Here is a 13,114-nt window from a genome sequence, read left to right on the forward strand (position 1 = left end):
ATTTTTACCAAATCCACTCCTATTTGATTATAGTATCATATTTTAAAAAATAGAACAGCATTATGATACCTTTTATAAAAAAAGATTTTTATTTAAAGTTTTTTTTCAACAGAGAAAATGGGGGGGGGGGGAGACCTATATTGACGTAACACTGAGATTAAAAAAATTTTTCCTCTGTGAACATAAGGCTACTTGTATTTTGTAGAAATAATACTTTTGCTACTTTTGTTATTCATTACTTCATGTGACTGTTGGAGGGCTACAGAGACAAACATTTGAATGCAATCTGTGTGGCTCTCTCGATGGTGCTAAATATATCACATTAATCGTCATCACACACATGTTAAGAGTCTGTTGAGCAACGCTTACCTTATTGTCTGGGACGATTTCAAGATGTGTTAAACTCTTTATTTAGCCAAACACTAGACACACTATCAGTTTAGGATAGGATTTAAGATATGGACCAGGAAGGAAAGAAGGAAAAGTAACTTTTGTTTGCAAAAACTTTAACCCCAAATTAATCTAAAGTGGGGTTTCCCCACCCTGCTGACTTGAATCTTGATCAACAACAAACCAAAGTAAGAGCGGGGCCACTTCACCACTGTAGGCTTGAATTCATCAAAAGGACAAATTCCACTGTAATATGATAGTGAATACAATAAGCTACAAAAGAAAAACATAGCATCACTTAAAGGATCATACATTTTTCTAGTGTCAGTTTGAAGATGCATTTATCTTTGGTCATAGATGCGTCTCTTCTAGATCTACAGTAACCTCCATCTCTTACCATTTTTCTTTTTGAAATACTCGAAGAAGCGAATGTACTGCCATTCTTCTGTTTTCTATTGGCACTTCATTTTTCATCCTTTACTGTATACTAAAATTAAGTTAAAGTTGGTTGGATAATTAACACACCAAGACAAAACAATCACCAGAATCAGTTATATTTGTAATGCATATATATTTCAAACTATATGCTCTCTTTTTCACCCTATTTTCTGTATTCTCAGCAATTATTACCAACATTGTATTAATACATGTGTTGACATACAGAACAAATACAGGAACTCAGTCACATTACTATGTAATACCTCATTCAAGCAGTAGATGTCACTGTTTACTTTTGAGTGGCCATCACATCAGCTGAGCACCTGGCTTTTACTCTTGGGCCTTTTAGCCTTTACAATAAATATTGCACCTGCATGAAACTGAGACATTAGTGTGTAATTTGCTAGTTGCCAAACATTAATTTCATCCAGCTTTAGGCTGCTGAACATTTGTTTTAAAGTTTGGCTTTGCATGTCTTGTGGAAGATCACATTTGACCACATTGAATTGAAATCACAAATAAACATTTTGGTGCAATATAGAGTATGGTGTTTGAGAAAATGTGTTCATAGCAGATCTTTTAGGAAATTAATTTGGTGTAATAAACCTAAAACTAATTAGGAAGATCTAGATAAGCTTCTCTCCGTCAAAGTCTTTGAGAGAAACTGTTGATGAAGGTCTACATGAATGAATAAAATGAGTTTAAATACTAAAGACAAACTCTCTGTCAAAGAGGACATAAGACAATGTCCAAATATTACATATTACACAAAATAGGATTTTGGTGCCCTCTTGTGGGCTATTTGACATTGATTTTAGGAATGCCATGAGAAGTAGAGCAATGGATGAAAAGTCAATACAGATTAAGCTGGTTCCTATTAATCCTATAATCTGATAACAAATGCATCAGTAATGAAGGACACTAAAGGAGAAAATTACATTGTTTTTTTTTACATTTATATAGCAGAAGCTGTTTAATACATTTGTTAAATATTATATATCAGGACATGCTCATTAGGCTGGTACAATACAATATTCAATACAGCAATGTACACCTTTAGGACAAACACACAGCAGTACACAGTTGCAGTGTTTCTCTTCATCAAAAGCATAATAATAAATTTCAACCAAATTATTTATTAATCATCTTGCCATGTTACACAGAAGCACAATTTAATATACGTACCTGTTTGTCATTAAAGAAATAAACAGTTTAGATATAAATAATCCAGTCCACTGTCCATTCTTGGCCAGTATTGTCAGCCATAATCTCCACAGTCCCTTAGTTCATGTGAGGTCACAACTACAGTATGTTGTTAGGAATACAAGGTACTGCTAATCCTTTTATAAGTGCTGACAAGCTAAATTAATTCCTTATTTTCAGTTATGTGTTCAGTTATATATTTGGTTATGTGTTATATTGATGAGTCTTCATTTGAAGTACTTGTGACATGGTATTGTGGTGTATTGACTGGTGACAATGCATTACAGTATTAGTATTTCATAGCAGGAACACAAGCTGGTTGTTAAAGTAAATAACAAACTTTTTCATGCCCGTACCACAAAGGTTGCTACAGACAACTTGCATCTGATTGTAGTTTTAATGTCTTGCTTACTGGTCTCACTTTTCACCATCCTGTGTCTGTCTGATCTGTACAGGTATGACAATCTCATTCGCTGGGATGCTGATGGATGTCCTGGGAGCGGGGGCCTCTACGGACAGAACTCCATCACCAGACAGAGAAGAACTGATGTGCTGCAAGTCCACCCCCTGCGGAAGCCTTAAAGAAATAAAGAGTAAGTTTATGTTGACCTCTTGCCTTTTAAATGTTACACCATTTGTTTGCATTACTAAGACTGTTACTACACATTCAATTATACTGATTTGCAGAGAGATAATTTTTCAAAATTCCTCCCATTCTCAGAGACAACTTACTTGTATTTCCGGGTGAAGCACCTTGACACCGATCCATGCTCATCCTGCTTTTCTTCATGATTTCCTTGTAATGAAAATCAGACATAATAAAAACAAGCAGTGTCAAGAAAACAATGGTAAAGATAAGGCACAAATTGATTAGATCTAGGTCTGTCTATGTAGTACCTTTACAACTTATTACAATGCTTTTACTTAAGTTTTTTCATGTCTCACTAATAGCTTGTGCAGAGTACCTGATATTTGCAAATAACCCTCCTTGGTGGTGATTGTAATTTCCTCAGGCGAGAAGTGATTGACGTCCAGGTTAATCTTCCAGCTGTCCTGCCCTGTTCGGATCTCTGACACTCCACTTGTCAGTTGTCTCAGACCCTTTTGGTTCAACGCCGCAGGGTGCTGACCAGTGAATGGAGGCAGAAGGGGAGTTTGTGTGTACCCTGGCCAGGAGAAAGATGCTAGTCTCCTCTTTGACCAGTCTATCCAGTCCAGATCACTAGGTTCCAGGAAGGGAGGGAGGCCAAAATCCTGCGCAAAGATTCGGCTCGGCTGCGTCCAGTTTGGGAAAGGATCCCAGCTTACATCTCGGCGGAAAATGGGACGGGATAATATTTTATTTTGTTCCCCCATATCCTAGAAAATAAGTTCAGAATGAAGGGAAAGGATGTTGAAACTGCAAAAGACTGTAGCTCCACCCTAACAAACAAAGTCTAGATTGATGACCTGGACACTAAGCAATGGTCAGCTGTATTTCTATTCTCAACAGAAAGTGAGCAGGAGGTCTGAGGTAAAGGCTGCTTTGGCATCTGTAATGCTCTACTCACACACTTTATATACCCAGCTGATTCATTCTGTCCAGCATTAAGTGTGATCTAACGGATGAGAATGACTTGGTATGTCATGAGCTAGGGTGTTACTCCTCCGTTGCCCTGGGACCTGGAGAGGATAATGCTAACAATTTTGTATTTATATCTCTTGAGTGTCTGTGGCAAGTTGTTGCTGAATGACTCTGGAAGCAGCAAGCAGACAGTTTATTCAGCAGTGGCCTCTGCAGTCTTGTCACATACTGGTGCTCTTTGTCCATAGAAATCACAGCCTTGTGTTATGTGAGGGAACAGCACATATATTCAGAGTCACACGGTAAACAACAGACTTATTTCCAGTTTCTCAACACAGGATTGAAGAAAAAAAACTCAAGACCAAACAAATATTAGCATATGATAAGTATGTAGGGTAAATTACAATGTTAAAGACGTGTTTACATCCAGGACAATGTGATGGACTGAGGCATTGACGCAATCGAGTGGTGGTGAGGAATTTTGCATCTAGAGCTACGTCTTTATGGGTGTTATGTCGTACAAATAATGAACCGAGCTTTAGAGAAATAAATCAAGCCATTTGCCATCAGAGAGGAATGGTATTTATTAATGAGGCAATATCTATGTCCTTTCCATCTGCACTCAAAGCATTAGCCCAAGGTATTAACTAGATCAATATTGAGCAGACATGGTAGAAATACTGTCACCAAGAAGCTGAAGTCAAACATAATGCCCAGACTGATTCCATTGCCATTTGGCAATGGAATCAGTCCGGGCATTTATATATAATTTAATTGCTTTCCATACCGAGTTCCATAGTAGCCTACATTATAAGTATTACTGTGACCTTGCAAGGCCTTCAAGCTAACTTTTGCTGTAAATGTGTCTTTGGTAGTACATTTTGAGAAGTATTGTAATGCTTTGCGTATAAAAAGATTAGCAGTTAAATTTTCTTTTATGTTTTTGTATTGTTTTTGTTTGGGTTATAGTTAACTGATAAATTGGCAGAATACACAGTGAAACAAGAAAATCATCATTCATATTGAGTCTGAATTGAAGCTACAGAATACTGTATTTGAAAAACTTTATTGTCCATCAAATTTGAAAATAGTAAACTGTATAACAATATTCATCAGCATTTGATGACAGTACACAAACAATAAGTACACAGTGAGATAGTCTGTATACAGGTGAACTGAAGAGCTGACCAAAGATCTCCTGTAGCCCAATCACTTGATTATGTATGACATTAGCATTAATGGAGTGTTCAGACAGTTGCAGGTTGGATCATTAATGTTTCACTTTTGACTTTTGAAGAGTTTTATCAATTATTGTTAGCTTAATAAATAGACTTACAGTAAGTTATTGATTGATCATTTTTACATAGATACATTTGACATCATCCAACTTAATGACTGACTGTGAAGTAGATGAACCCACAAGCCTTCCATAACGAAGTGATTTGACTTTACAATGAACCTAAACCTGTAGTTTTTAGCCCAGGATGGTTTGTGGTTATGGTGGGTGCGGTCAAAAGTGCAACACAGGTTCAAATTTCCTCCTATAGAAGTCAGCGGAACAATACTTTTCTGCCATGGAAGATGTAGTGTGTAAAATATGGAGTGTGTAGTTATTCTTTAACTGTGACCTTTGCTCAACCTTATAATACATTTTAGTCTGTATCATGGCTGTGATTTAAAAGGTTTACGACCAAAGTAAGATGTCTCTTTTATATTATGTGTGTCTTTATCTTCCGTAAGCATGTATTGATGCATGCATTCATTTTTAAATATTTTCATTTTTCAGTAGATGAAAAGTTGTGATTAGAGGGCCTCACTTGTCACAGCTTCTTCTGAACGTGCGTCTTTTCTGAAATAATAAAAAAAAAAAGAATAAAAACAGTGAAAAGAGAAAATGGACTTTTTCCATACCAAGTAAGTTAATTGATACATCAACTGAAGATACTGTATCGCACCTTTTCTGTTTCCTGGAGTGGAGTATGATTGTTGTTATAATCACAATCAGTGCTACAGCTCCAATGACTGAACCGGCCACTATTCCTGCAAAATTACCTGAAAAATGACACAGTTGTTTTTAAGCCAGAGGCTCCAAAACAATGATGATTATCATTAGTTTGTTTGATTCTTTTTTTTTTTAACCTTAACTTGATAGTTAACTGCTGTTGATTTAAACATATGTTTAGTATAGCCTTTCAGTGCATGTATTTGTTTCCATAGAAAGGAACCAGGCAAGGGAAAGTTCATCCTTGTCATATGTGATTATGCTACAAAATTCTTCCCAGCTATGCAGGCAGCCTAAACTATACTTATTTTACACTTGAGGCGTGTCTCGAGGTGTGGCAATGTCTGTTGGTCGGTCGGTTGGTTCACCACTTTGGTCCAGACTGATCTACTGAAAGGAGTGGCACACAATCTTGTACAGAAATTCATGGTGCTCAGAGGATGAATCCTAATGACTTTGCTGATTCTCTGATTTTCTAGCTACACGTGAGGTTAAAGGCAGGGTTGGTAACTATTTCCAGTATACACTTTTTATATATTGTCACAGCAATAAATTACTTATGGGCTCTAAAAAAAAGGAGCAAAAAAGATCTGTAATTTGTAGCTGCTGTAATCCTGTAAAAATGGTCACCAATCACTGCCTCGCAGTCCACTTGGAACAAACCAATGAAATATTCCTTGTCCCACAGCGTGTACCTCTACCCCTCTCGTGTACGAAGAGTGTGCGTAGACAATCACTGTCACATACATTACATGTCATTTAGCTTTTATCCAAAGCGACTTACAATTGCTATATATCAGAGGTGTCTTGCCAAGGGACACATTGGTTGATGTATCGCAGTGGATCCCACTGCGATACATCCGCACCAATCTCCCACCGATCTCCCGCACCAAACGCATGTGTCATATCCACTGCGCCATCACCAGATTAATTGAAAACTCTGATGATCCCTTAACTTTTCTTCTAGCACCATTAAGGGGTCAGCTTTTTCATGGAGGTGTTGCATTACTAAATTCTTTGTATTTCCAATTTGATGCATGCATTTTATTAGAGGCAATGGTCTTATAAGTAATTGTTACTTACATAAAATATTTGTGTAAAAATGTCATGAGAATGATTAGATGTTTTGTGCATTTCAACACTTCAGACAAAGCTGATTTGATGGATCAAATGATGCACACACACATGTATGCTCAAATACAGACTCACTCACACAATTGCCACTGCTGATTTGTGAGGATCAAAATCATTGGACAAGACTGATTCATTATTTAGTCATACTGGAAACCACGCAGTTTGAGTCATCTCCAGACCACTGGCCGTTCTCCTGGCATATGCGCTCTGCTGATCCTTTGAGTGTGTAGCCGTCATCGCAGGAAAGCTGCACCTTAGCTCCTTGTACATATGTGGTCCCCTCCTTCTTCCCGTTTTTTGGTGGTGAAACCCATCCACAGGATATCACTGCACAGTATAACAATAACACTGTAAAACCAATTCAATGTACATCATAATCACATTTGTATACACTAACCTCGCTTTAGATCCTCCACAAGAGAAATGTGACTCTGGAAAGACACTTTGGTAGCATTTCCCATGCTTGGACTACGACCTACCAGGATATCATACCTACAGGACAGAGGTACTGATCAGAAAATGAGCTGCTGTTGTTAAGAAAGTTATTTCACTGTAATGGATACCACTTTAATTTACATAAAGAATCATCAGAAGTTGAGATGTCAATAATTTTAGGCCGTGCATGGGTAAAACTCTAAAAGCACTGCATCCTACATTTCCCATAATGCAACTGGTCTTTCGTGAAATCTCCTTGCCTGGTTGATGCTCATGTCTTTCCAACCCATAACTACAGTTTGCAATGCAGGCTTTTTGTACTTTTGTATAAGCCCAAGCCGAGATAACCTTGGTGACATCAGTACGGGTTATTTTGTCAGATTTTACAAAAGCTCCCTTCAGAGCCACAGAAGACATTGTACAACTATTTTTAAAGGCTTAGTGGTAGTCCGCACGACAAGTAAACTGAATTCATGTGTAAAATTGGTGGAGTTAAGAGAATTTAAATCATTCTGACTAAGATGGCCAACATTTGTTTCATAAAACACAATCATTTTTAGTTCAGTAATTATTATAAGTTTTCTTCTCATACCTACAAAACTGAGAACCCTCTCCAGAGCATATCTCGGATGCCTGATTGGCTAATGGATCATCTGGACTCTCTGGGACAGAAAACACTGGAACAAAAGTATGGTCATGTCTGGGAACATAGTAATATGTGTCCAAAAGATAGTTTGAATCATATGTGAACAAGGCAGAGTTGTTGGAGATGGCCCCTGTAAGACAAAAAGAAACACACTCACCATTAAAAGTAATTACATTTAAGTGGAAATTTTGAAATATTATCTGCTGATGTTTAATGAAATGAGAGTGATTTCCTAAAATGCTTGATTATCAACCAAATTAATCATTAGCCACTCTAGCGTTTCACATAATAAAATGATGAATGTGTTGTTTCTCATTATTTGGGTCTAGTGTTTTCATTACATAATACAAGTTTTGTTGAAAGAACACAGCTGTAGTCTATGTCCCAAACATCATACCTATTTAACAACATTTTATGAGGTTTTGTTGGGTATACAACATATACATCTCTTACATAAAAGTAGGTTCAAAACAGGACCACATGCATTCTGAACAACAGCACGTCATCGGCACCGTGAATCATTTCTTACAGCTTGCCCCAAAGCTGAACACCTCCTCTGGATTGGTGAGGTTCAGCACAAGTTGGCCGTTGCTGAAGGTGAGGTCGTCTTTGGCGTCACCGTTCATCTTTCCCAACAGTCCGAGAGTGGAGTCTTTGAACTCCTCTGGCAGGAGTACGGTGGTTGTCATAGTTCCCTCTCTCAGTCGCACTTCCACCCCGGCTCCACTGGGGAACATCACGGTCACATTTGTAGAGGCAGGGGAAAACACAAACACACCTAGAAGGGAGATTTGGTCAGAATAAAGGCAGTTCTTGTAGTGCAGCTGTCAAATGAAATGAACACGGAATACATTTTATAAGATCTCATCAAGGGTAGTAAAATCAATGACTTCATGATAAGCAGAAAGGTGATTGAGGGTCTCACCATGTAGGTCCATCCAGCTCTGCTCAGAAAAGGAGAGGGTTTTTTGATTCTGCAGTACTTCAAGGCCGTTGTGACCGCTGACCAGCCGCACCTCAATAACATCAGAGGGGGTTTCTTTCATGGCTACAGCCGTCAACTCTGTTGCTTTTATTGTGGCTCCTAATACTGAGAGAATCAGATCAATGACGTAGGGAAAAATAATTGTTGTAATGGCCTAGTTTATGTGCAGTGTGTATTTTATATATACAAATATGTGTTATCATTATTTAGTGGTAGAATTCACTGATCATTGTTGAGAAAGACAGAAACAAAAAAAAGCATCCTCAGTTACTCACTGTTCACTGGCTCTGTTCTGCCCTGGATTGTCAACCGTTTCTTTGCCGAGGTCACCAAGGTATATTCCCCTTTGCCATTGAAGGAGTAGCTGACACCATCAAATGTTATGAAGTGGGGATCTCCAAACACCACAGCTGTCATTACAAACCAAAAAGTAAGACTTCAGATTAAACAATAATCATGTAAAAACACATACACCGTAATACCCTGAATAACTAACCTGAGCTGGGTGACTGGTAACGCCTGCAGTCACTGGAGGGCCGGTGTTTGAAGTAGTAGTGGCAGTTGTCAGACCACAGGCAGCAGTAGTAGAAACTGAGGACGTCGTAGACCCAGTGGGACTCTCCAGGAACTCGAGGGGGTTTCTTGTATGGAGGTGAGCCCCAGTCGTGTGCTCGGTCTGGAGTACTTCCCCCAATCGAGTCTGCTGTCAGCACCTGAGCACCAGTGCTGTCATAGCAACACTGTTGTCCTGCTGCATACCTCGGACTGTTGATACATTTACAAAAACATTGTCAAGAGTCTACTGCCACATTATAGGCTCTGTGAGACTGTATAGTGCTTCGAGCTAAATGCTAAATTGAGCTCACAATGACTGCTAACGTGCTGATTTTAAGCATGTGTAATGCCATCTTTGCCATCTTGATTTAGTATGTTAGCATGCTAACATCAGTAAACATAAAGTACAGCTAAGACTAATGGGAATGGCATTAGTTTTTTTAGGATTCAGACATAAACCAACGTATTGGACAAAGTGAATAAATGTGTGTACCAAATGTCATAGTAATCCATCAAATAGTTTTGCGATATTTCAGTCTGGACCAAAGTGGTGGACCGATCAGCCAACAGACCGACATATAGCCTCCATAGCTAAAATATGGATATTTTGTCATTTTTAAGTATTAGTGGCTAGTAAATATTGTCTTTGAGCCTCCTACCAGCCACATTGTATAAGAGTATAGAATACTCTATATATCACAAGAAAACCAGCTTAAGAAAATACAGATAATAAATTTTTTTGACATTTTAATCTGTCTATGTATTAGAGGGCACTGTAGGTTGTCCCCTCTAGTCAACTATCACAGACAGCTGCAAATGTTACCACCAATACTACCTATTATATAAAGTTACAAAATAAAGATGCCTTTATTTATAAGGTTGACACCCGACCATGAGGGCAAGTTAACAGTCTGAGTGAAGGACTCACCTGGCTTGTATAGCCCTCACACAGTGAACACTTCCAGGGTGGTAGGTGCACACGCTCCCCTTCTCTATATCACAGCCATAGTCAGTCTGAGGAGAGAGAGACAGCGTCTGTAACCAAGCAGCCAAATGTGCATTTCACTGTGTTCATGTACTGTATATACTGCAGTCCAGAAGCATAACAATAATATGACAAAGGCATCAGTTTTTCAATTTGCTTGTCCACAATTTGAAAGCAGTTAATAAGCAAATTTTGCACACACAGTTAGTGGCTGCCCTCATGCAGTTTATATTATATATATATTATATTTGTCACCCACCAGCCATTGAAAAACACTATTGGCTTTGCCTAACTCTACCTGTAAGTTTGTAAGATAAAAGCCATAAGAACGATGCAGAAACATGTTCAGCATCAAGAGAATGCTTGTAAATACTACAATTAGGGGAGACCTCTCCTTAACTTTGAACCGATAAGCAGGGAGCATTAATAAAAGGCTATGGCCCCTGACAATCACCATAAACACATAAAGTAATTAATTACATATGTTTATCTAACATGTGCCTGTTCATGCCTGTGTCCAAGTCATTAATCTGTGAAGTAATGTTTTTTTTGTGAATAAGTTTATGCGTCCACATGCTACTTGATTGCATCTTCATACGTATGTGCATGAGGTAATTTCATTCATCTTACAATGATTTTGCACCTGTTTTTAATCACTAAACCTTTGAAGCCAAATCTTAACTTGCTACCCTTTTATACTTACATGAAACCTCCCTGTGTCTGCTCTCGCTTGAGCCAGAGTGCAGGGGCAGTCTATGATCTCACTGAGGAAGTTGGGCAGCTGATTTTCCAGCTGGTCCCATGCTAAACATTTCTCCAGGGCCCAAACTGTTGAGTTTTGCCTGAACTTCTCCTCCAGATGCCAGGCCAGAGCGTGATCCTCAGTCCATACGGCTTGTACATTCCTAAATGAACATGGCAAATACTGTACAGTTGACAACTAGAATAACATGTTTTATTACAACCATATGTCTGTACATACCACATGCCATCGGGGTAGTTGCTGGGGCTGATGCGTAGAGAGCCAAGCTCCCAACTCGAAAAGCCATTCTCTGCTGGTTTGGGCAAAAAACTAAAGGAACCACTGTTGGGCTGATCCTTTGCAAGTGAGTACAGATATTCCCACTCACCCTGCCAATTGTCTGAATAGGGTTTTCCTACAGAGAACATTTAACAGAATTCAGTGTTTTTACCTAATTAATAGTCATGTGATTTACAAAGTGTAAATGTGGTGTATACAGTAAATAGGCATACTCACCTGTCTCGCTGTATCCCCAGAGCTCTATATTGACCCTCTCCGCGCTAACCAAAGAGGTATTCCATGTCATCTCAAGAGTGCCTCCAACATCAGGTGTACCATAGTACTGCCATTTTGTTGAGTTGACCATAGTTGCCTTAAACTGAGCATCTAACTTGCCAGTATGTACTGTAGCAAAACATTTGAATCAAATAAATCACATTAAAGTAATTTTAACACTAAATGGAAAACTGTGCATTAATGAAGTTTATGGAAGAGTATTGAGGGCATCCACAGACAGTTACTGTACCTGAGAACCAGGCTCCAACTCTACTGAATGTAGTGCCATTATTTGAGGAGATGTGCAGGGGAACCCATCCTGTTTCATACAATAGTGGGGAGATACAATGGCCTCTACTGTTTTCATCCACATACCCCACAGTATTGATATTGTGGTTGAACCTGCCATTACAAATTTATGATCAGCAGGTTTCTATAATGTAATTCATCTGAATAATCATTTCTATTAACCATAATCAATTAATCAAAGATAAAATCAGATCAGGTTTAGCAATATGTTTACACTGAGGTGTAAAAAAGGTCTTACCTGCATATGATCTCAGAACTCTTATTGAAACTCGTTTCAAGGACAATAAAATCCGTCCCACCCAAAATGGACCCGGAATATGGAAAGACTTCCACGCAGTATTCTTTATAGTCTGTACAGCAGTAATCCAGAGATGTGCATGTCGAGTGGCATGAACATAAGTCAAATTTTATCCCACAGTTTCCTTCACATGTCTGTCCTGTCCAAAATAAGGAGAAATAAGTATTTTACGGAATCTGGAGTGGGCCACCAGTTTCAATCGATATATCTAAAACCAATTTGAAATTATCGGTAGATATTTTTTTTGATGAAATACAATATATGTAGCAATTTAGAAGTGTGTGGGTACTTACCTAATGTCCTGCAGATGCATAAAACCAGAAGGACAAATATTACTGCTGTGGATCTTTCCATCATGACAGTGAGTGAAACTGTTATCCAAGGTTTGTTTCTGCTGCTCTCTTAGCTGCTTCTATAATTTCGTCCCAGGTATATAGACTCAGCATGTTTCTAGACCTTGGCCCTTTTCATCACAGGCATTTACAAACATCTGTTTAATCATCAACCAGAGGTCATTATGATAACAATTCTAACTGTATTTATTTTCACGACTACCTTTGACCATCTCTCCCTTAAGTGCCAATCCGTTTGTAAGATTTATAATAGTCTTATTGGCTCTTACATACTCAATATCATATTTAGATAAAGATACAACACACACACTGATATGAGTGTGTGGGATGAGATTGTTTATTCCACATAAGCATTTCCCTTCTTTTTCTAAGGAGGATAATGTGTGCAGAAACAGTGATTCATAGGATTAAGAATAAAAAGATTGCATATGACTCATGAGTGTGAAAAGTTCAGCCTGAATGTTAACATGCCAACATGGTAAAATGCTTAGACTGATGAAAGCTTTACTCATTATTTTTA

General features: G+C 38.3%; 2 protein-coding genes across 2 annotated transcripts; both read right to left on the reverse strand.

The window, feature by feature from the left end:
• Positions 1–2,448: 2,448 nt before the first annotated feature.
• On the reverse strand, positions 2,449–3,387 carry LOC144531555 (heat shock protein beta-1-like). The gene is made up of 3 exons (XM_078271771.1): positions 2,997–3,387; positions 2,764–2,827; positions 2,449–2,608 (listed from the first exon to the last, which is right to left on the reverse strand). Exons 1-3 carry the CDS (start codon positions 3,385–3,387, stop codon positions 2,449–2,451), a joined length of 615 nt encoding a protein of 204 aa, XP_078127897.1.
• A 2,011-nt stretch (positions 3,388–5,398) lies between these two features.
• On the reverse strand, positions 5,399–12,598 carry LOC144531690 (sushi domain-containing protein 2-like). The gene is made up of 16 exons (XM_078271950.1): positions 12,535–12,598; positions 12,182–12,380; positions 11,885–12,036; positions 11,596–11,763; positions 11,320–11,494; positions 11,041–11,242; positions 10,281–10,366; positions 9,294–9,562; positions 9,073–9,207; positions 8,738–8,893; positions 8,342–8,590; positions 7,759–7,942; positions 7,129–7,223; positions 6,879–7,058; positions 5,551–5,647; positions 5,399–5,444 (listed from the first exon to the last, which is right to left on the reverse strand). Exons 1-16 carry the CDS (start codon positions 12,596–12,598, stop codon positions 5,399–5,401), a joined length of 2,457 nt encoding a protein of 818 aa, XP_078128076.1.
• Positions 12,599–13,114: the final 516 nt, after the last annotated feature.

The sequence above is a fragment of the Sander vitreus genome, chromosome 16 (genome assembly GCF_031162955.1).
Source record: "Sander vitreus isolate 19-12246 chromosome 16, sanVit1, whole genome shotgun sequence".
Classification (NCBI taxonomy): domain Eukaryota; kingdom Metazoa; phylum Chordata; class Actinopteri; order Perciformes; family Percidae; genus Sander; species Sander vitreus.